The following is a 24658-nucleotide window of genomic DNA, read 5'->3' on the forward strand; positions in this document are numbered from 1 at the left end:
ATCTTGTACTTCCCAAGCGCTTAGTACAGTGCTCTGCACACAGTAAGCGCTCAATAAATACGATTGACTGATTGATTGAACAAAATGCCATCAATCAACAACTGACCAAGGGCAAATTCAAAGCCTCAAAAGGCAGAGAAGACATTAGCGCAAACTTTTGTCAGCCATCCGATGCCCTGTTACTCTGTTTCTCAATGGGATGCAGAAACAGACAGTGTAGGAGGAAGCAGGGCAGGGACAGTGCAGCTTTCCTGCTGGACACAGTCCACTATGAGGGAAAGGAAAAACAGCATATAAAGAAAGGCCACGACTTGCTCTAGAAGCCAGAGAGTAGGGCATTACATGAGAACCCACTCTTTTCCGGACTGCTGTGTCTCCTGGAAGGAGATGGCTGCTATCTTGCTCTTAGCAGCTGAAATCTTTGTGATTCATTCTCAAGGGATTTGGCTGTATAACATAGGTGCCTCAGGACTACTACTAGGCAGCTGAATAGTTATCCACTAGGAGAGCTTTTTGATACTTTTGTCTTTGTCGAAGACAAAATGATCCAGACGGAGAATAACAGGTGTGTAACATTTCAGTGACTGGCTAATTTTTTTTGTTTGGTTTGCTTCTTTTCTCTTGGAAAATCCTCTTACTATCGGCCACCTCACACAGCAGCACTTTCAGCACAGAGGGCCAACAGATCAAGAATAAACTGATAGGCCTCCACAGTTAAGTCCAAAACCACGTACAAATGGAACTTGGAAGTTGGTACGGCCATTGGTGTGAGTCCTACAGTAACTTCCTTGGAATAGGATCTGGTTTGTCATGTAAAAAAAAGCACCCCAAGATCCCTCCTCGACGTGCCAAGCTGATTGCTGGCCTGGGGGAAGGGGAGAGTCTGGTTGCGGTTAAACTTCAAAAGAAAACTCCCTCTGACTTGAGCAAAAAGCACTAGGACTTACCCCCTGAAACTGCATTAAATGGACACTTGCTGCTCCTAGAATTGCTGATTAATAGCTCTGAACAACATCGATAGGACATTCCAAGAGTAAGGAGTGAGAGCTTCTCATTGCAATCACTTTGGAGACCTCACTGATTAGGAAATTGACTGTCTTTAACTTAAAGGGCAATGCCTGCAAGGATTAAGTGTTCTCCTTTGAGGGTGCACACAACCTCTTCTCCAAGGCTGTCACCAAAATTTTTTTAAATTTCCACAATTTGGGGTTTTTCCCTAATTCGTTTCTGAGAACTGATAACGAGGGGGTTCAAGATCTCATTGTAAAAGAAACGAGCACAGTATTTTCAGGGAGATAGGTCTTCTGTTTCAGAAGCTCTCTGTTGCCTGTACCAAAAGTCTTGGATCCCACTCAGTCTGCTGGCCCACCCACATTCTTTACGGGGCAAACTTTAGTCTCCATTCAGTAGCTCTCCAAGGGCCAAGAACTGCACTGAGTTCTCATGTTATGCAACCAAACAGACCAAAGTTAATAATTTAAATGAAACTATGGCAGTGAAAACAACTTGGGTGTGGAAGGAACTGGTTTTTTTTTTTTTAATTGTGGTGCTCGATCATGTCGATGGCTGTCCTCTTGCCAGCCAAGTTACTTCCTACAAAGTAACACCAAATTAAATTCTTATGGAATACTAAGACTATTCCTCCTTAGTTTTGATTTAAAAAAAGGGGGTAACCATCCCACAATCTCAGTGTAGTCATTGTCTGTGGTGCCTTTATAGGACCCCATCCAGGATTACAGAAACTATTATGAACTGGAATGAAGAGCCGGGTAGCATGAGAATCAATCAAGGCAAGTTCCTTACAAAGAAGTAATACTACTAAAAAAACCCTCCAAGTCATCTTACGTCTGAAAGTTTCTTTCCTTATTAAATCCTTTCCAAGGCATCTCACCTCATTATCAAAAGAGGGACTGCTCCTCTCCCTTGCCCTCTTACTTAACTGAATTCTACTTGGGACACTTTGTTGCCTAGAAATTGAACCTAGTTGGGGGGAGCCCACTGAAGAGTGGGGATGAAAGAGATGACTAGAAGAGCCACAGTCTGTTCAGTCCAGTTCTCTGGTATTTGCTGACAGATGAAAAAAGGAGTAGTATGAAGAAAGGTGCCCTAAAGCGGTGGGTCACTGAGGAAAAGCAAAATTCTCTTTGTGAAAACCTGCCATTTGAGAGGACTTACATAAGGAGTCATTTGTCCCCTGAAATTAGGCAGGAAACAAGGTGCTATATGAAGGGATCCTGCACTTTCAAAGGCAGTGAACAGAGGGACCTACCAGGAACAGGATATTAAAGAGTTTGAGGACAGTGACTTTTATCATAAAGTGAGCGTCTCAATAACTAGACGGAAGAGTCTCGTGCGAAGGACAGTCATCTAAATATTTTGGCTCCTCATTCTTCAGTCAGTGTATAGAAGCGGTGTGGCCTAATGGAGAGAGCACAGGCCTGGGAGTTGGAAGGACATGGGTTCTAATCCTGCCTTTGCCATTTAACTGCTATGTGACCAAGGTTAAGTCACTTCACTTCTATGTGCCCAAGTTATCTCACCTGTAAAATGGGGATCAAGACTGAGGAGACACGGACTGTGTGCAACCTGATTAGCTTGAATCAACCCCAGCACTTTGAACAGTGCCTGGCACACAGTAAGCACTTAAATACCATTCAAAAAATATTATTTGGGAGTAAATGACGAAAGAAAATGCCAAAATTAAAAGCATATGTTGCTTTTATTGCTTACACTCATTTTTTGTTTCACCTCTGGCATTAAGGGCGAAGGATGATTTCCTAACATTCATAGCTGCAGCTGACCTTTGAAAGTATTATTTTAAAATTTTTGGCCTTTCCTGCCAAAGGAGGCATTTTGAGTTATATTAATTTGCTTTGCAAGACAGTTAAGAATGTGGGTGTTTTTCGAGGGGGAATGTGGAAGATGGCTTTTCTCCAGAACCAACAGAATTGTGATTAAAACTGCTTTGCATGAATTTGTTTTTCTATCTCTAGAAGACAAGAATGCTCCAGGGGAGGTAATGTATTTTCTATTTACAACTAAGACCCAAAAATTAACTCTTTCTTAAAAAGAAATTCACCCTGAATTTCCAACTCCCGCCCTAAAGGAACCATTATATGCACACTGTCTCACCTAATACCCTGACATTCATTATGTCAAGAAGCCACTGAGTGGATTTTAAAGTTAAATGTAATTCTGTCCAGAATGAAGCTGAATTCTGAATATCCAACATTTCAATAATGACCTTTGAATTTTATGCCTGCTTTCTGGGGTGGCCATTTTATTTTGAAGAGAGAAATACTGTCTCCGATGACATTTTTAAGGCTTTGAGCACAGAATCCTTGGAAGAAGGCCAGTTCTGGGGCGGGGGGGGTCAGACATTTCCAGCTACATACCCGGTAGCTGCAGTTGCATTCACTAAGTTAGAGGAAGGTTCCTAGGTTATAAATCGAGGCACAGAAATTTAAGAAGGTGTGTGAGACAGTCTTGTCCTCATCCGGGACTGTTGAAACTTAAAAGAGAGCAGTGAAGAACCAGAAAGAATCTAGCCTGAGGAACTCATACAGACTTTTCTCTGGAGGGCTCCTTTGACGTGTGTAAATGCTTCCGACTGGGTTCTGTTTTTCATGCAACAATTTCCTTCCTCTCTTAGGCCTTACATCCAGATTTCCAAGTTCGCCGCATACACTGCCTTCTAGCCATATCAGGCTCTACAGGCAAGTGCCCTGCCAGGAAATTCTTCTCAATTAGCTAATGAGGAAGGAGACCCCTGGCCATCCTCCCTTGAAGATCCCAGAGATCCCCGTGCTGGGCTGGAAGCTAAGGACTGGTACCCGCTAAAAACCCAATTTCAAAATAATGCTACAGAAGGAACCCAGACACCCAGGGAAGCCATGTCCTGTTCCAAAAGTTAGGGTTAAGTAACTAGAACTTGAAAGTGGAAGGATTTCTTGCTTAAGAAGCTTTACAGATCATCCCCAGGGACCAAGGGCTCAATGCTTTCTGACATTTGTGCATTTTCCCATATTTCTAGTAATGTGGGGGGAAGAAAAATTATGGTTGACTTCATCCAGTACCGAGAAGACTCAAGACTCACAGGGCATGAAATGCTAATGGAGAGTTGATAAATACCACTCACCAGAGATTACAAATCCACAGATTGACGAATCCCAACACATTATAATAAATGGAGGAAAAAAATGAAGGGAAAATAGCACATATAAAAGTTAGATGAGATTCAGCAGATGAAATTCTGTGATCGTTACACTAATACGCAATTGAACAAAACTTCCGGACTGAACAGATTACCTAAGTAGAATACCTTCCCAAATGTATTACTTCCTTCCCCCAAACATTTACACTGCTGTTAGAACAGGACTGAACTGTATTAGAGGAGATGGCACACTTACTTAGGCCCTGAGCAAAATGCCCAACAATAAAAAGGAACCACACTTCAAAAGACTGCCGGTCCAAACTAAGTGCCACATGAACACAAATAGGGCTATAGACTGTGATGATAACACTTTGAACTATATAATAATTCCAATGAGGGTCAACGCCCTAAGAGGGAAAGCATTTGGGTCTATTTGCAGTCCAGATATTTGGAAAAATGCTGGCAGAAATATGGCTCTCCAAGTATTTACTAACCTACTGTTTGGGTGTGCAACAAAACTGCCGTAGCAAACAGAATAATTTTGTCTTCACCTAAGGTCCATGACCTCTACTTCACAGGACTGTTTCCCTCCCTACTGGCTTAATTATTGCAATTCATTCAGGCCCATGCATGTTTTGGATTTATATCGCAGGTTTCAGACAAGAAATTTGAATCTTAGGAGAAGTATGAAAACAGAAAACTCAGGGGTTAAGGACCAAGAATATCAGAGTTTCTTCTCTTCTGTTAATGCTAGATTAGCTAATTTTTTTAGAGGCCTGAGAAGATGTACTCTTACATTTACTAAGATGTAATGTGTTCAAGGCCTGAGAAGATAAGGCACTTTGATATAAGTGGTTGATTACTTTGCCCGTAAGTTACAGGCTACCAACTGCTGCTTAGGGGGTTAAAAGGCCAGAAGAAATTAAACAAAACAAATTCACTTAGGTCCATAAAATAATAATAATAATAATGGCATTTATTAAGCGCTTACTATGTGCAAAGCACTGTTCTAAGCGCTGGGGAGGTTACAAGGTGATCAGGTTGTCCCATGGGGGGCTCACAGTCTTCATCCCCATTTTACAGATGAGGGAACTGAGGCACAGAGAGGTTAAGTGACTTGCCCAAAGTCACACAGCTGACAATTGGCAGAGCTAGGATTTGAACCCATGACCTTTGAATCCAAAGCCCGTGCTCTTTTCCACTGAGCCAAGCTGCTTCTGGGAATACCTCCTCTTCGCTGCAAGTTAAATATCAGGGCAGCTATGCAAAAATCAATAACTTCTCCTTTAAAAATAAATGTGACTTCAAGCAAAGTTAATATTTAGTCCCCTCTCCCCACACTGCACACAACTGAGTTAATGCTAATAATCTCTTACCCTTCTTTGCCAATTTCTCCAACTTTGAGTTCTTCACACAGAGGCTCTTTACCCAGTTTGGTCAAATTCATTTTGGTCTCCAGAGTCATCAGAAAAGACCCAGTGTAAGACATTTCCAAGTCAATCCAGAGTCCTAAAGCGGTAACACAATATGAGAATGCATTTTTGATATGAAAACAGAATGGGAACAGGGAAAAAAAAACCACCCAAGATACTTGCCTCCAACAAAATAAGTTGATGAAATATAATCTTTGGGAACATTTGAGCATCACTAATCTCGTAGCTTTGTGGAGCCTTGGATTCTGTGTTCCTGGGTGACCACTTAAACCTCTCTGTCGGAAACCTGCCCTTATGGGGAGGATGTGAATTTTAATTAGGGCCCATAAAAGTGTTTTGGGTGATGCTTGAGTGCAAGTGGAATGGCTGAGAAGCAGCGTGGTCTAGTAGAAAGGACAGGGGCCTGGGAACTAGATGACCTGGGTTCTCATCCCAACTCTGCCTCTTGTCTGCTCTGTGATTTTGGGCAAGTCACTTAACTTCTCTGTGTCTCAATTACCTCACCTGTAAAATGGGATTAAGACTGTGAGTTTTATGTGGGATAGGGACGGTGTCCAAGCCGATTATTTCATATAATAATAATACTAATTTTGGTATTTGTTAAGCGCTTACTATGTGCAAAGCACTGTTCTAAGCGCTGGGGAGGATACAAGGTGATCAGGTTGTCCCATGTGGGGCTCACAATCTTAATCCCCATGTTACAGATGAGATAACTGAGGTACAGAGAAGTTAAGTGACTGGCCCAAAGTCACACAGCTGACAAGTGGCGGAGCCGGGATTAGAACCCATGACCTCTGACTCCCAAGCCCGTGCTCTTTCCACTGAGACACGCTGCTTCTCTACCCCAGTGCTTAGTATAATGCCTGGCACACAGTAAGCACTTAAATACCATAAAAAAATTAGCCACCCTTGATGGTTCTGCAGTGAATCAGGAAATCATAGCTTGCTATCCTAAATACTGGAAAAACAAGCTGTAATATGAAATTTCAGACTCAGAGCTCTAGAATGCTTAATGGACTACCACCACCTCAATCTGGATGATGTTTATAAGAATGTCTAATAGATTCTAATGCAACAGGATTGAATCAGTAGATTTCAATTCACACCACACTGATGAATAAGTCTCTTTTTTCTGTGCGCTTGTCTTGTGACTCATTATCTAGACCGTGAGCCCGCTGTTGGGTAGGGACCGTCTCTGTTGCCAACTTGTGCTTCCCAAGCGCTTAGTACAGTGCTCTGCACACAGTAAGCGCTCAATAAATACGATTGAATGAATGAGGAGGACGTTGGCAACCTAGATCAATCAATCAATCGTATTTATTGAGCGCTTACTGTGTGCAGAGCACTGTACTAAGCGCTTGGGAAGTACAAATTGGCAACATATAGAGACAGTCCCTACCCAACAGTGGACTCACAGTCTAAAAGGGGGAGACAAAACCAAACATACTAACAAAATAAAATAAATAGAATAGATATGTACAAGCAAAATAAATAAATAAATAAATAAATAAATAAATAGAGTAATAATAAATAAATAGAGTAATAGATGTGCCCTGAATTCTGGGAGCACTTCTATTCTTGACAAAAGGGTCCCTAGATCTGGGGGAATTGTCTGTACTTGATTTGGTGTTATCAGGAGAGGATTATTCCCTAGAACCACTAAACTTTCTACTGTCTTCAGTTACAGAACCACTTCAAGAGTGCTTAGTATGGTGTTAGGAAAATCTCAACTTGATTAACATACTGAACAACCATAGAGGAGTACAGAAAAGCCCAAGAAATGTTCAGGCTTTCACTGCACTGCGAGGCTTTACTAAAGGCAGTGATTCTACGTGCAGGCAGTCCTAGATTTGTGACTTTCAAGTTTGAGTTCCAATGATTCTGAATTAACTGTGCTATAAACCTGGGGATTTAGGAATTTTTTTAGGAATGCCATCACATGGCCTTTAGGAAATGTGTATTGTGATACTGCTGTAACATTATCTTTTGCATAAAAATACTCCTCATTTTCCCCCTAATCCATGGAAAGGGTTTATTTCAATTCTCAGAAGAGTCAACACATCTTACCTCCTTCCCTTCCCCACAGCACCTGTATATATGTATATATGTTTGTACATATTTATTACTCTATTTATTTATTTTACTTGTACATATCTATTCTATTTTATTTTGTTAGTATGTTTGGTTTTGTTCTCTGTCTCCCCCTTTTAGACTGTGAGCCCACTGTTGGGTAGGGACTGTCTCTATATGTTGCCAATCTGTACTTCCCAAGCGCTTAGCACAGTGCTCTGCACATAGTAAGTGCTCAATAAATACAATTGATGATGCTGATGATGATGATGAACAGAAGAATGATCCTTGACACATTTTGCAAGTATTTCAATCCCGCTCCCATGTACTGTGTGGTAATGACAGCACTGTCCTCTAACCTAAACACTCAAATGACAGAAATGAATTTTGGAGGTCTTCCTTCTTTCGAAGTTGGAGTAGCGGGCAAACCATTAAAGCCTCTTGGGAAAGAAGGCTTGATTCCAACCCCAGGAAACTAAGGATTTGGTTGGAGCAATTACTCAACAAATGGTCCTCAATCAATCTCATTTATTGAGCGCTTATTGTGTGCAGAGCACTGTATTAAGTCCTCAGCATTGCTACTCACAGAAAGGCTGGGCGACAACTTGCCCAACTGCCTAGTATATCTCAAAGAAGGCGAAAAACATACTGACAGTAGAGTTACATATGGAGATGATGTTATTTAAGTGTTACTTCAGAAAAAACACTGATGAGAGGAGGTTGAGTTATTTAGGTGCAACCATTTCTTTAAATAATAATAAAAAAAAGAAAACACAGCATGGGAGATGACAGTGGAGCTGTGGGCAGGGAGAAGCTATATGACCACCCAACCACAGAATCATTTTTAAAGCACAACAGACTTGCAAGCTTATCAACCAGAGCACTAAGTTTGAGGTCATCAGGGACCATAGAAGTCTGGGATGGGAACGAGAACATATGGAGAGGGTATTCCCAGGATGGTTGTCTAGTCCATCTCTCTTTCAATTATAATAATAACAACGATGGTATTTGTTAAGCGCTTACTATGTGCCAAGCACTGGAGTAGATACAGGGTAATCAGGTTGCCTCATGTGGGGCTCACAGACTTAATCCCCGTTTTACAGATGAGGTCACTGAGGCACAGAGAAGTGCCTTGGCCGAAGTCACACAGCTGATAAGTGGCGGAGCCGGGATTAGAGCTCACATCCTCTGACTCCCAAGCCCGGGCTCTTTTCACTAAGCCATGCTGCTTCTCAATCAGTTATCAATCAGTAACATTTACTAAGCACCTAATGGGGGGTTTCCTAGCATTTCTCTTATATGGCTCGCCAGACATCAGTAAGGCTCCTAGATTTTAAGCAGCGGACAGGTCATTCAAGCAGTCATTAGTGCTTAACAGATGCTGTCAGATGCTGTTTCCCTTACTGATAGTTGCTGGAAAGTGCTAACTTTCTCTAGAGACTCATCAAACCTTGAATGTTTACAAGGCTGAAGGTCTAAGCAGGCTCTACCACAACCTGAGCCAACAAGAACCTCTTTCTTGCAAAATACACAACTCTCCACACTATTCAAGACTCCCATCTTAAATTCAGTGAATCAATCAATCAATCGTATTTATTGAGCGCTTACTATGTGCACAGCACTGTACTAAGCGCTTGGGAAGTACAAATTGGCAACACATAGAGACAGTCCCTACCCAACAGTGGGCTCACAGTCTAAAAGGGGGAGACAGAGAACAGAACCAAACATACCAACAGAATAAAATTGACTTTTGTAGGAAACTGCTGAGGGAATAGAAAAACGGTTCCACTGGCCAGTAGTCTCAAAGTCCGGTTAAGGTTGAAGACTCTGACCCAAAATGACAACCCATTTTTTCCCCCCTTTTTACACCAAATTAAAGGACAGTAGGAAAAAGATGGGGCTGTAACTCGGGAAGGCGCTTCCCAGTGGAAGCTAGGAGGCTTCTTCTCTCAGAAAATGGTCCACAGCAGGGACAAGGACGGTAGTAATGGCATTTTACTGAACAACTACTTGGTGGTGTACTGCTCTAGGCATTTGGCAAGTACATAATAATGAAGTGCACGTTTCCTACACACAAGGAGCTTCCACTCTAAGAGGGGAAGGAAACAATAAATATATTTACAACTAGGGAGGTCAAAAATAAAGCAGACATATGTGCATGAGTGCTGAAGAGGGTGTGAATACGTTCAGCACTGCTACAGTTGGGTAACGATATGGCTCAGGGTGGAGGGAAAACAAGTGGGGAAAATTTTCTGGAAGATGGGGGATTTAAGAAGAGATTTGAATGTGGAAACAGGAATGCAACACTGGCCTAATCTAGATCGCAGGAGCTCAGGCTTCTTGTCTACTAAGGCGCTGCCTAGAGTCTGTCTAAAAAACCAGCTACACTTCTCCAGCAAGTACTGCCTGGGATTGTGGATATCTCTTTCTTTGGTTTTCTTGGCAGTCCCTTAAAAGGTAAGGAGACTACTCTCCCCCAGTCACACATTAAGTATCCTGGAGGGATGGTTTCCCCAAGGCAGAGAAAACTTTTACCAAGAGGACCAAAATTCACTTCAACTCACTATCAGATCAATAGAAGCAAAATGGGTTTATTGATGAGTGGCGGAAAAACACTCCTTCCTCATCAAACAGAAACTCTAACCATTGCTTTCAAAGTTCTCCACCAGAAAGCTCTGTCTTATCTATCTTTGTTCCTTCCCCAATCTACCTAATTGTACCTTGTCCTTGACGCTGGTGCCTCTGACTCCTTGTCTACCATGCCCACACTTTCCCACGGTGTTTCCCCAGTTTAGAAATCCTTCCTGAAATCCCTTAGAGCAGAGCACTCCCCAATTTCAAAGCTCTCCTAAAATTTCATTCCTCCGGGAAGCCAAATACCCACCTTTCACACTTGAGTGTTTTATTCTTATCCTCAGCAATGACTTACACACACTTTGGCTTATTTACGCTTTACTTTTATATTTATCTATTCATTTCGGTTATTTGTTCAGCTGTTTTGTCCTGATACACTTATAATGCTTCCTGCTTTCCCCTTGGTCTTCCTCCTGCTTTCACTATCTGTAAAAAAAATTTTGTCTGTCTTCCCCATTAAACTGAAAGCTACTTGAGGGTATGCATCTTGTTACTGTTATAAACTCCCAAGCCCATACTAAGCTTAATAAAAACCACCAATTGACAGCAGTGTTTAACAGGCTCTGCCCTGAACTTGTTACAATGTTTAGCACATTTGCAAAACAGCATAATCTCTTCAGAAACCTTTCTCCACAAAACTGTGAAATACATAAACATACTTTTCAATTTGTGGATTGCTAAAGGTAAATACTGAGTGAAATTTTAAGCACTATCATACATTTCATACATTTAAGCTTCTATTTCCAGCTTTTCATACTTTTTGAAATCATGCACCTCCCACTGTTGAATTTTCTGAGTCCTTTCAAAGTAAACATGTCCTTTAGGTATGTTTTACTTGTTCTCCTTGGTCACATTTTAATTGTTCAAATAGCTATGTAGAAAAAATTTAAACAAACATTACCTGCTAAGAATGACTTAGCTTAAAGAAGCTTATTTTTAAAAAAGTTTCACTGCAAACACCTTGTTGGCTAATAATAGTAATTGCATTTGTTAAGCGCTTGCTATGTGCCAAGCACTGTTCTAAGCACTGGGGTAGATATAAGGTAATCAGGTTGTCCTATGTAGGGCTCACAGCCTTAATCCCCATTTTACAGATGAGGTAACTGAGGCCCAGAGAAGTTAAGTGACTTGCCCACTTCCCTGAAGGATGTGATTATTTCATTCTGCTGATTAACAGGTTCCTTGACCAAATCCGATTTGCTGTTTGCCTAAGGAGAATTCATTAAAATGCATTATACCATCTTTCCTATCATACATAAAATAATTTATAAACCAGTTTCCAAAAAAAATAGCAAAATGGGATTTTAAAGAATTGTGTGAATGTCTGTACAATAATCACTCTTTTCCTTTTTCATGAAGGTTTAAACATGAATACTGTGTGCTGCACACAGTAAGCGCTCAATAAATATGATTGATTGATTGATTGTGTGCATAGTGTGTTTTATTTTTTTAATGGTATTTGCTTAGTGCTTACTATGTGCCAGGCACTGAACTAGGCTTTATAGTCAAAGTAACTGAGACTTTCTCTTCACTCTGACCAAGCGTCCTCTCAAGCACAAAGAGCAGCTTGGTCCAACTGCCTGTTCAACAACCAATATTTCACCCTTTCTCTTTTGACCAGATAAAGAAAAAATTACCTTGGTGATCAACATAAGGCTTGAAGGCCTGAAGGATCTTTGGCACAGCCACTCCCATGTCGAGTTCTGTTAGAGTTAGCTCATTCATGAAGTACGGGAGCTTAGAGAAAAATGGGAAATTAGGGTTGGGGGAGTTGGAGGGGAAGAGGGGAGAGAACAAGTTAGCAAAACTACAGAAAAGTTAGACTTTTCAGCGATTTTCTCATCTCTGAGATTTAACTTGGCTTTATATCTAAATTCCTTTTCAAGGAGTGTAAAGGACAATGATAACAGTACACAGCATGCCTTTAGGGGCAAAAAAGGACCAAGCAGTTTCAAAAGCTGGAGCTGGTCAAACATAAAAATAAGATCGATCTGCCACTAAACACGAAGCGATTGCAAAAAACAGCATTTCATTAGCCATAAACATAAACATAAAGCCGAAGCAGCGTGGCTCAGCGGAAAGAGCACAGGCTTGGGAGTCAGAGGTCATGCGTTCAAATCCCAGTTCCGCCGCTTGTCAGCTGTGTGACTTGGGGCAAGTCACTTAACTTCTCTGTGCCTCAGTTACCTCATCTGTAAAATGGGGATTAAGACTGTGAGCCCCACATGGGACAACCTGAATCACCTTGCATTCTTCTCAGCGCTTAGAACAGTGCTTTGCACATAGTAAGCATTTAACAAGTACCAAAATTATTATTATTATAAACAAGCGAGCCTTGTGCAGTCAAGAATCAGGAGCTGAGTGGGCAGGATTATCAAAAATGCTAGAGATACCCAAACAGGTTGCCAGATTACCCCTTTGGTGCAGTAGTAATGGTATTTATTAAGTACTTCTTATGTGTAAAGGTGCTAAACCGGGGTAATCACAAACTAAACAGGTTAGACAAGTCTCCGATCCAAGTGGGGTTCATAATCTAAACAGAAATGAAAATACAAAACCTGCCAAGTTCTGAAAGACTGCCCAAAAATGCAGAAGGCACAGCTTAACAGGAGAAAGGTTACAAACAATGTGTAGGGGAATCCATAAGGAACTTGATAGCTTTAGTACCTCACATATCAGCTGGTATTATTAGGAAGATTTCATACCCGTACTTCGGGTTGCAGCTCGATACAATTCAAAAAGCTCAAAAAGTTTGAGCCAGTGAATGCGGGATATTTGTTCCAGTGAAAATGACATATTTGGGCCTGTCCAACAGGGCCCCGAGTCTGGTCAGGTGGCAGAGGACACTCTAAGAGAGGGGCAGTTTCTAGAGGACAGGGTGGCCGGTGTAAGAAGCATCAATCTTAGACTTCGTCCAGGGAAAGGAGTCTGTTAGGAGTGAAACTTACTGCGGGGCAGTATTTTCACACAAGAATAATAATGATAATGAGGATATCAGTAATATTATTATTACTAATAACAGGATTTATTAAGAACTTACTATGTGCAAGCAATGTACAAAGCGCTAGGATAGATACAAGATAATCAAGTCCCACATGGGGGGTCGCAGTCTAAGTAGGAGGGGGAGCAGGTACTGGATCCCCATTTTGCAGATGAGGGAACTGAGGCACAGGAGTGAAACGACTGGCCCACGGTCGCACAAAAGGTACGTGGCAGAGTCGGCTTTCGAACCCAGGTCCTCTGCTTCCCGGGCCCTTGTCCTTTCCAGTAGGCCATAATATCATCATCATCATCATCAATCATATTTATTGAGCGCTTACTGTGTGCAGAGCACTGTACTAAGTGCTTGGGAAGTACAATTTGGCAACATATAGGGACAGTCCCTACCCAATAGTGGGCTCACAGTCTAAAAGGGGGAGACAGATGTTCCAAACCTTCTACAGCTCCACCCTAACCCTCGACCAAGGCCATGAGCTATTGGCTTTGTGATCCAGTTTGGTTGTGCACTAGACAGTTTGCCCCCGAGTGCCCTAAAGCACGAGGCCCAGGACAATTGTCCCAATTTGCCCTACCCCATGAATAGTCACGCTGGCCGGCCTAGGATAGTCTCTCCAATTTGTTGCTAACCTGTCTGATTTCTAGGGTGGCAGCCGAGGATAGGAACAGGACTTGGAAATGAAAAAGCCCAAACCGCAATTCTACCAACCAAGCAGACATGCTGACATTAGGGTTCCTGGTTCAGGCGCTCAGAGATCATCATCAATCGTACTTATTGAGCGCTTACTGTGTGCTGAGCACTGTACTGAGGCTTGGGAAGTACAAATTGGCAACATAAAGAGACAGTCCCTACCCAACAGTGGGCTCACAGTCTAAAAGGGGGAGACAAAACCAAACATACTAACAAAATAAAATAGAATAGATATGTACAAGTAAAATAAATAAATAGAGTACTAAATATGTACAAACATATATACAGGTGCTGTGGGGAAGGGAAGGAGGTAAGATGGGGGGATGGAGAGGGGGACGAGGGGGAGAGGAAGGAAGGGGCTCAGTCTGGGAAGGCCTCCTGGAGGAGGTGAGCTCTCAGTAGGGCCTTGAAGGGAGGAAGAGAGATATGGCTATGGGTCATGGCTCCTTGAAATTGCTCCTCTCTGTACACTGAAATTCCCACTAGCGTTAAGTTGGCACCTAATATTAAATTTGGCCAGGGCACATTTAGGCAACAGCCCCTGTTTTCCAAAATCTACATGACTGACAATCTCCCTAAGATTTACTATGTATACATTCAGAAGAATAAGGGTCAGAACAGTCTCTGAATAAAAAGAAAGTAGTTGTGGAAGAGCCAAGTTTTTCTGTGGTTCCAGCAGTTACTCAATGCTGAACTCTCTTTTGAAACCCCCTCAAGTTCCCGGAGAACGCACGTGATTGGTTTTATACGGAACAGAACATACCAACATGGCAAAATGACAGGGCAGAATCTATGAGGCAGTATTTAAACAGTTTGAGTTCCAAGTCTGGGAAAGGGAGCACAGCATTCTGAGCAGAACAGCCAGCTAACTGAGGGAAACCTGGAGATGGGGGACGGGCAAGCTAAGAAACGGTCTGGGCCACAAGTTAGCCGCTCTGGGGCTAGTGGGAACAAAACAGAAAGGACAGAAGGAAAAACAAAGCTACACAGTCACATAACTGCCTAAGTGATAAAAAGTTAAGAAAATCTAATTATCATTTCCATTTTAAGTCTTTTTTTGCTGTATCCATTCACTTTTTTCTCCTTTACAGACCTATAGTCTCAGCAAATTTAAGAGCCAGTGCAAAGAGACTATCAGTGGCTTAAACTATTCTATTTATTTTATTTTGTTAGTATGTTTGGTTTTGTCCTCTGCCTCCCCCTTTTAGACTGTGAGCCCAATGTTGGGTAGGGACTGTCTCTATATGTTGCCAATTTGTACTTCCCAAGCGCTTAGTACAGTGCTCTGCACATAGTAAGCGCTCAATAAATATGATTGATTGATTGATTGATTAAACTGTGGAACTCTATGAAAATATATTTCACATGGCAAACCTCCTTAAAAATGTCAATATGCTGCGTTGGACAGCAAAAGAACGGTAACCTAAAAGTGTCAAGAAACCTGAGTTTTAGATCAGTGTGGCAGCAGTTTGGATGGAGGAAAGGGTGGATTTTTAGTGGACATTGTGAAGGCTGAACCGACGGGATGTGGTGACAGGTTGAATATGTATATATGTATATATGCTTGTACATATTTATTACTCTATTTATTTATTTATTTTACTTGTACATATCTATTCTATTTATTTTATTTTGTTAGTATGTTTGGTTTTGTTCTCTGTCTCCCCCTTTTAGACTGTGAGCCCACTGTTGGGTAGGGACTGCCTCTATATGTTGCCAACTTGGACTTCCCAAGAGCTTAGTACAGTGCTCTGCACACAGTAAGCGCTCAATAAATACGATTGATGATGATGATGATGATATGTGAATTCGAAGAGAGATGAGTTGAGGATAATGCCAAGGTCACGGGCATGTAAGGCAGGGAGGATGGTCGTGCTGACTACAGTGAAGGGACAGTCAGAGGGAGGACAGGGTTTGAGTTGGAAGATGAACAGTATCTCAATATACATAAACCTGTTTACTGGGGTTGGAGGAGGCCGCTGCAGGTGGGGAGATATTATAAGTATTTGACAGCCTGGCTGACGAGATCAATGCATGACCGGCAAATCAATCCACATCACTGCAAGCCGACCCCTCCTGGCCTCATCTGCTTCCCACAGTAAATGTAAACTGTTTTCTTTATCCCCGCATTGCCATCTTCTTGAAAACCTTAGAGAAACTCCCTGATTTTAGTTGCCATATGTCCGGCTGGTCTGCCACCTGCTGCTATTTTCCAACTGTCCAGGGCTTGGCCACATCCCATTTTCTGTGACTATTAGAAAAAGATTAATATTTCATTCAGTGCCAATTACTCGGCTCAGCAGCCTCCTAAGCTTAAACCATCGGACTGAAAGCAAGGCAGCCTACCTCTTCCATTCTTCCAACGCTTAGGGCACTGCCCCGCAACCCCAAATACCACTGACAGTCACTGAGCAGGCCTTTCTTAACCAGATGATCCCGGGTGGAACACTTCCATTTCCCTGCCTCAGATTCCCAACCAACTAAATGGAGAGAAAACTTGCTAACACCCAGATGATAAAACGTTTTGAGATGGTTTAATCTGTCGATGCGCTTCCCTGACTACGGCGCTGGAGAAAGGAGAGGAGTGCACATACAAATAATCTACAGCTTTCTCCAAATACTCTTTTGAGAACTGCTGCCCAGCCAAAGCTGAATGCGGTCAGGAGATGAACAACACCAAGCTTCCACCCTCCAGGTCATGAGTGAGGGCCAGGTGATGTAGGGCTCCGTTCTAAATAGGATGGATGAGCATTGCTTAAGAGACCAAGCTGTACAATTTTCCCCCGCCCACCATTCCCAACAATGTTTGCACTGTTCATGCGTTAAGTCAAACCTAGCCACTCTGTGATACAATACCTTTATTTTACTGAGTTTCATTTGGATTTTCTTCGACACTAGATCAGTCCAATATTTCTCTCCCAAAAAGTCCCAAAATATTCTTCCAACCAAGGCATTGACCCAGGCCTCCTGTTCTTCCTCTTCAGGGGCTTGGGCCTCTGGCAACTGAAAACAGAGACGGTATTGAACAAGCAGTATTAGGACTCAGCAGCTGGAGATTTCTGTAGCCTTAGACAGGTATTTCTCCTCTTAAATTCTATACTCTACGGGTAATGGCGGGCCTTTCCTGGCACAGACTAGGTCGGGCTCTGAAGCTGGCCCAGAACCTAAGCAGACTACTCTGGCTTGGATCACGTTTTCTTCCGGGAGCAAAATTTCCTTGAGCCCAAGCATGGCACAGCTGCTGCTGCTGCTGCCTCCCACTCCTGGAGCCAGGAACAGTGCTTCTTCTTGATGGGAATTCCTCTCCAGAATATGGAGGTGCCAATGGCTATTTTGGGGCCACCTCACTGACCTTGATCGGCCATCCTCGAGAAAAAAACTGGGGGCAAAATAGCAAATTCTCACAATGGGGAAAGAAAAGGTGCCGTCAAGGTTAATGATAAGACTAGGCATGGAATGGAAAACTGCTAAAGCCGAGCGTCCAGGATAAACCGACAAGCCAGGAGGGGAATGGGGTCAGGGCTTCCAGGATGGAAATATTGGAGAAGTTTTCGAGCTCAGGTCATAAGGAGTTCCTCATATTTATCTCCCAGTATTGACCGTTGAAGAAAAAGAGAGTACAGCCATGAACGTCTTCATTTACTTGAACCCAGACATATCCCTCACAGATTCACAAATGCTGTGGTCACAGGCCTCCATGTGACTCACTTAGAAAGGAAGAGTTTAATTAGAGCCTGGAAAAACTGAGTCTCAATATAGTCCAGAATTGGAGCATTTGCCTTTCATTTCTAGTACATCAAAGCCAGGTATAAACTAAGTTGGTAATTTCCTAATGCAATGAAGTTTTGCTGCCCAAAGAAAAACAGTATTTACTTGCATAACTGCCCCTTATTTTGTATAGTTTCTGAAACACAAAAACCATGTGGGGATATTATGCGGGCTCATGTAAGAATTAAGACTAGCAATAAAGAGAGTGAGAGAAAAAAAGAAAAGAAAAAATGAGCAGGACAGGAGAGAAGGAAGAGAAAAGAAAGAAGGCAGAAATAGAGACTGCTCCTCTTATTTGCATTGCACTCTGCCAAACACTGCATATAAAAGGTATTTAGTGTTTCAGTTTCAAGGATAAATTCCCTATTCCACAGCAAGGGCAAATTGCTGATCAATCGCTCAATCAATCGTATTTTTTGAGTGCTTATTATGTGCAGAGGACTATACTAAGCACTTGGGAGAGCATAATACAACAGAATTAGAAGACACACTCCCTGGCCACAACGAATTTACAGTCTAGAGGGGAAGGCAGACATTAATACGAACAAATGATGGTCCGTGCTGCAGCATCACACTCTGACCCTTCTCCTCTTCCTAACCTAGGCTGGCAACTGATCATAGCCATGTAGTTCAAAAAATAATCTTTAATTTCCTCAAAAACCTGGGGACATTATGTGGTGGAGATGTGGTTACTACGCATTTAACCGTTCCTGTTGAACACCTAATCTGAAGATGTGGCTGGAAAAAAATTTGAACTGCAGTGCCTCAAATTGAAGGAATGACAGTACATTAGCCACGTGAACTCAATATTTCTCTCCTAAAATAAACTCCCAAACAAGTAGAACTTGCATGAGTTACTATTAAGCTGGCAAATTTACTTTTTCAACAGCTGTAAAAGCCTCCCTGATTTTGGTACAATTTAGGGTTTAGCTGTCTCCTGGCTTCTGAATGCATCACTTTGCAATGAGCCTCATAATGTCAAAAGGGACTTTTTAAAAGCAGATGTTGCTGACTTTTAGTCTAGCAGTTCCAGGGGAACAAAAAAAAAAACAAGACCCCAGGTAGGTGGGGCTGATGATGCTTCTTGGAATTTTGCCCAAAAGGAAAGCGGCTTAACCTTTTAGAAGACTGCAGACAAGCAGGACTGGGGGGACATTTGGGTAGAAAGTGGAGGGACAATGGTAGCCCTTTTTGCTGACAAAAGCAACGAGCCCCCAGCAATCCTGGCTGACGGTCCCTGGGTTTCAACTACCCATGGAGACAATAGTCCTAAAACTGAGAATAAAAGCAGCTAGTAAAAGCTGCATTTAGAGAAGCCGCGTGACCTAGTGGAAAGAGCACAGGTCTGGGAGTTGGGCGATCTGGATTCTAATCCTGGGTCCACCACTTGCCTACTGTGGGCAAGTGACTTTGCTTTTCTAAGCTTCAGTTCTCTCTTTGGCAAAATGGGGACTGAATACCTTTTCTCCCTCCTACTAAGACTATGAGCCTCACAAGGGACTTGACTATCTCCTATCTACCCAAGCACTCTGTTCAGTGCCTGGCATATAACAAGTGTTGTACCAAATACCACAAATATTATTATTAGTTGTAGTAATAATAATAATAAAAGCCCAAGATTCATTTCCCAGAGCTGTCAGCACACTCTCAGGCAAGGTGTCTAGAGACTGTTGTACTCTACAAGAGATGACTGCTACATCTACTGAAGACAGAGGGTTACCATCCTTAATTCCACCATATTTTACTTATCAGTAGGCTCTGTAAAATAAAAGTCCAAATATCGTCATCCCCTGGGCCTGCGTTTTTGCATCCCCTTCAACACAGCCAGCAATACTGTGGCACGTTTTCTGCAAAATTCAACATTCAGAATCTGTTCAGGCTATGGCAGGGGGTTTTCAGATCAGCTGGTTCCTATCACCACTCCCAGCTCCAGGTCTGTTTTTGACCCTCCAAGCCTACATCTGCCAAGTTATTTTCACTACTTGTGGGTGGGAAGGGAGACCTTGTTGGCCGGAGTTTACCCCTGCATCCTGACAGCTCTCAGCAGTTGGGCAGGGGACCAGTTAAAAAAAAAAAGAGAGAAAGAGAGAGAGAGAGAGAGGGTCAAACAGGGGATGACAAAAGGTGGCTTCAGCTTCTTTTATCCAAGGGGAAGGATGTAGCTAAACCGGTACCTATCTCGGTAGGATATCTCAAGGAAAGAAGTTGCAAGTGAATGGATGGCAAATGACTCCCTTGAGTTTCTCCATAGTTAATTCTTGGAAAGGCTCCTGAAGTGTCAAGGTGAACAAACAGGGAACCCCACCCAATGTCCTAACATATTAATAGCTGTTAACAAGAGGATTGGTTCTAAAGGCAACTTCAACATCACAAAAAAAAACCGAACCCAAAAAACCCAACAAATTTGGGTGAGCATACAAAGTGAAATATCTTAATATCCAGTTAACAAGGTAGAAGGTATAATCAATCAACCAGTGGTATTTATCGAGCACTTACTGTGTGCAGAGTACTGTACTAAGCTCTTAGGAGAGTACAATATAACAGAGTTGGTACACAGGTTCCCTCCCCACAAACAGCTTACATTCTAGAGGGGGAGACAAACACGAAAATGAATTATGGATATATACATAAGTGATGTGGGGTTGAGGGTGGGGTGAACAGAGGGTACAAATCCAAGTGTAAGCATAACACAGAAGCACACTAATTAAGGGTTTAGTTGGGGGAGACCTTTTGGAGGAGGCTTGGAAGCTGGGGAGAGTTGTGGTCTGTCAGATATAAAAGGGGAGGAAGCCCAGAGGCAAGATGTGGGCGTGGGGTTGGTGACAGGATTGAGGTACAATGAGTAAGTTGATGGGAGACCAGTGAAGTGAGCATACTGAATTGTAGTAGGAAATCGGTGAGGTAAGGCAGGAGGGGGAGAGGTTTTGAGTGCTTTAAAACCAGTAGTAAGGGGTTTCTGTCGGACGCAGAGGTATACGGGCAACCACTGATGGCTGAAGTGCAAGCTTGTTGTGGGCAGAAAGTGTTTCTGTTATATTGTACTCCCCCAAGTCCTTAGTACAGTGCTCTGCACACAGTAAGCCCTCAATAAATACGACTGACTGACTTGAGGAGTGGGGAAACATGATCCAGGCAGCCAGTAACAAGCCCCGCTCTTCCTCCCTTCAAGCTCTTATACTTCCCAAGCGCTTAGTACAGTGCTGTGCACACAGTAGGCGCTCAATAAATACGATTGAATGAATGAATGAATTCCCCCGCCTTACCTCCTTCCCCTCCCCACACCACCTGTCTATATGTATATATGTTTGTATGTATTTATTACTCTATTTATTTTATTTGTACGTATTTATTTTGTTTATTTTATTTGGTTAATATGTTTTGTTTTGCTGTCTGTCCCCCCCTGCTAGACAGTGAGCCCACTGTTGGGTAGGGACCGTCTCTATATGTTGCCAACTTGGACTTTCCAAGTGCTTAGTACAGTGCTCTGCACACAGTAAGCGCTCAATAAATACGATTGAATGAATGAATGAAAGTGAAGTATGGACTAGACTGAGGAGGGAGAGGCAGCAGGGAGGTAAGGAGGCTGACACACTAACTGAAGCAGGAGAGGATAAATGCTTGGATTACCGTGGTAGCAGTTTGGGTGGAAAGGAAAGGGTGGATTTTAGTGATGCTGTGAAGGTTGAACCAACAGGATTTGGTGACAGATTGAATATGTGGGTTGACCAAAAGAGAGATTCATTCATTCAATCGTATTTATTGAGCGCTTACTGTGTGCAGAGCACTGTACTAAGCGCTTGGGGAGTACAAGTTGGCAACATAGAGAGACGGTCCCTACCCAACAGCGGGCTCACAGTCTAGAAGGCTCACAGTCTAGAAATGAGTCAAGTATAATGCCAAGGTTCTGGGCTTGTGAGACAGCAGAAGAGTTCATTTTCCCCACTTCTGCTTCTCATCTAATTTTGAGGGAGATCTGACTTCCAGAGAGAAAGGCTTAGTCGGTTATGGTCTCCCTAAAGAGCAAGGTTAAAATAATTTAAAAAAAAATAAATGATGGCCTCTGTTAAGCACTATGTGTCAAACACTGGAGTAGATACAAGTTAAATAGGTTGGACACAATCCCTTTCCCAAATGGGCCCAGACTGAGCCCCTTCCTTCCTCTCCCGCTCGTCCCCCTCTCCATCCCCCCCATCTTACCTCCTTCCCTTCCCCACAGCACCTGTATATATGTTTGTATATATTTATTACTCTATTTATTTATTTATTTTATTTGTACATATCTATTCATTTTATTTTGTTAGTATGTTTGGTTTTGTTCCCTGTCTCCCCCTTTTAGACTGTGAGCCCACTGTTGGGTAGGGACTGTCTCTATATGTTGCCAATTTGTACTTCCCAAGCGCTTAGTACAGTGCTCTGCACATAGTAAGCGCTCAATAAATATGACTGATGATACGATTGATGATGATGAAATGGGGCTCAGTCTTAACTGCCACTTTACAGATGAGGTAAAACAAGTTAAATGATTTGCCCAGAGTCACACGGAAGACAAGTGGTGGAGCTGGGACTAGAACCCAGGTCCTTCTGATTCCCTGGTCTGTGCTGTATCCACTAGGCCATGCTGCTTCCCTAACAAAAGCCGCATAATTTCTTTATGATCCTTCTGGTTGACCTAACGTGCACAGTCTCTACAAAGGCCAAGGTGCTGTTAAAGAAAGACAGACCATGAATGCATCCCTCCTTAGAATATAACCACTGCATGGCAAAAATATAACTACAGTAACTACAGTCAATTGTATGCGGCAGGTATCCACTGTGGAATGGTGAAGGGCTTGGGGGTTGAAAACAGGGAGTAGGAAGAACTTAATCATAGAGCAAAAGAACAATGCAATTCCCTGGCACACAGTTTCAGTGTCCTGGGTTTTGGCAGAAGACCCTTCCATTACAAGCCATTACGCCTGTGGAAAACGCTCAGAAAGAAAGAATGTAGACGAGAAATTCAAGTTTTCACGTATAACACCAACACCACAATATGCCTTCATCATGGTTTAGCTTACTAAAGTTTTGAAGTCGATCGATGATCAGATCAAATAACCCATAGTAATAGAAGCAAATCCTTTTACCTTTTTCCCAGCTGTAGGGCTGCTCTCCGCACTCTGAACTGGGCTAACTTTGGGGCTTCTATTTTCCCGTGGGATGCATTTGGCCATGTACACATTGTAGTCCAGAAGCATTTTCTGCCGCACAGCACCCGTCAGCTCTTTTTGCTTAGCCGGAGACATGAATTCTTCGACACTGCCTTTGCTGCTATTGCGGCTGTGACTTAGGTTCCCAGACTGGCTACTGTGTCTGCTGTGGGTCGGCAAGAACCCTGAAGCAAAGGAAGAACGACCACAACAAGAAAATGACAAGATACAATAAGGCGAAACTTGAAACTAATTGATCTGGGGTAGATGGCAATTTTCAAAGACATTAAAAGCCTGTTCCATAGTTCAAAGCAGAAAATACCCTAAAAAATGTTGCCGTAAATTCCCACATCTTATACTGCTGTCTTTTAAAGTTAAATTCATCACCACCTTCCATGTTTCAGAACAAAGCACAGACCTAGAATGGGAATTTGACTAGAGGGAGTTTAGGTATTAAGTACTTGGCCAATAAATTATTTTCTTGTGGTGGGGGGGAATCCTTCACATAATTGGTGTTCGACTGAGGTAGTCAGTGACAGGAGCAACAGCGAAAACTGGAAGAAAACTAATAGCTAGTGGCAGTTGGGCTCAATTTTCTGAAAGAGATAAAATGATCTTCAACCCAATTTGCTTGTATCCACCCCAGCATTTACTACAGTGCCTGGCACAGAGTAAGCACTTAACAAATACAATACCACAATTGTCATTATCATTATTACTATTTTTATTAGAGGGATCCCATCATATGACAGGCTGCTCCCACCGCATGGGAAGGTTTTCAGTTGGAGACCTTTTAGAATTATTTTTGTATCTTGAACTAATCAAGAGAAACCTGCAGTCAAAATGAGATGTGAGGTAACAAGAAAAATTACAACCAGTCACAATAAAAAAGTAAATGGATATGTACAGGATAATATGCACATATGGTACATGGGAAAATCCCCCTGATTTTCCAATCACTGTTGACAGCACCACCATCCTTCCTGTCTCTTAGTCCCATAACCTAGGCATTATCTTCCATTCATCTCTCTCATTCAACCCACATATTTAATCTGTCAAAAATCCTGTCGATTCAATCTTCACAACACCGCTAAAATCTCTCCTTTCCCCTCCATCCAAATGGCTATGTTAATCCAAACACTTATTCTATCCTGCCTTCATTACTTAATCACCCTCCCTCCTGACCTCCCTGCCTCCTGTCTCTCCCCATTCCAGTCCATTCTTCATTCTGCTGCGTGGATCATTTTTCTACAAAACCATTCTGTCCATGTGTTTTCACTCCTCAAGAGTCTCCAGTGGTTGCCCATCCGCATCAAACAGAAACTCCTTACCATTGGCTTTAAAGCACTCAATCATCTTGTCCCCTCCTATCTTATCTTAATGATTTCCTATAACCCAGCATGTTCGCTTTCCTTCTCTAACACCAACCTACTCACTGTACCTCCATCTTATCTATCTCACCTCTGACCCACCAACCTAATCACTATACCTCGATCTTATCTATCTCACTGTTGACCCCTCGCTCATGCCCTGCCTCTGGTCTGGAACTCTCTCCCCCTTCACATCTGAGAGACCACCACTCTCCCCACCTTCAAAGACATTCAAATCTCATCTCCTCTAAGAGGCCTTCCTCACCTAAGCCCTCATTTCCCTTACTCCCTGCCCCTTCTGTGTCACCCTTGCACTTGAATTTTAATACACCCCATCTTTAACTTCACAGCACATAGCC

The 24658-nt window shown here is 42.5% G+C and overlaps 1 protein-coding gene across 1 annotated transcript in view; it reads right to left on the reverse strand.

Annotated features, from left to right (window-relative positions):
- Nucleotides 1–24658, reverse strand: part of TEX2 (testis expressed 2) — a 77648-nt gene that overhangs the window by 8073 nt on the left and 44917 nt on the right. The window contains exons 5-8 of the mRNA XM_038757015.1: nucleotides 22867–23114; nucleotides 16835–16981; nucleotides 11928–12027; nucleotides 5530–5662 (exon numbers count right to left, since the gene is read on the reverse strand). Coding sequence (XP_038612943.1) covers nucleotides 5530–5662; nucleotides 11928–12027; nucleotides 16835–16981; nucleotides 22867–23114 — 628 coding nt within the window. The remainder of the gene's footprint in view (nucleotides 1–5529; nucleotides 5663–11927; nucleotides 12028–16834; nucleotides 16982–22866; nucleotides 23115–24658) is intronic.

The sequence above is a fragment of the Tachyglossus aculeatus genome, chromosome 15 (genome assembly GCF_015852505.1).
Source record: "Tachyglossus aculeatus isolate mTacAcu1 chromosome 15, mTacAcu1.pri, whole genome shotgun sequence".
Lineage (NCBI taxonomy): Eukaryota > Metazoa > Chordata > Mammalia > Monotremata > Tachyglossidae > Tachyglossus > Tachyglossus aculeatus.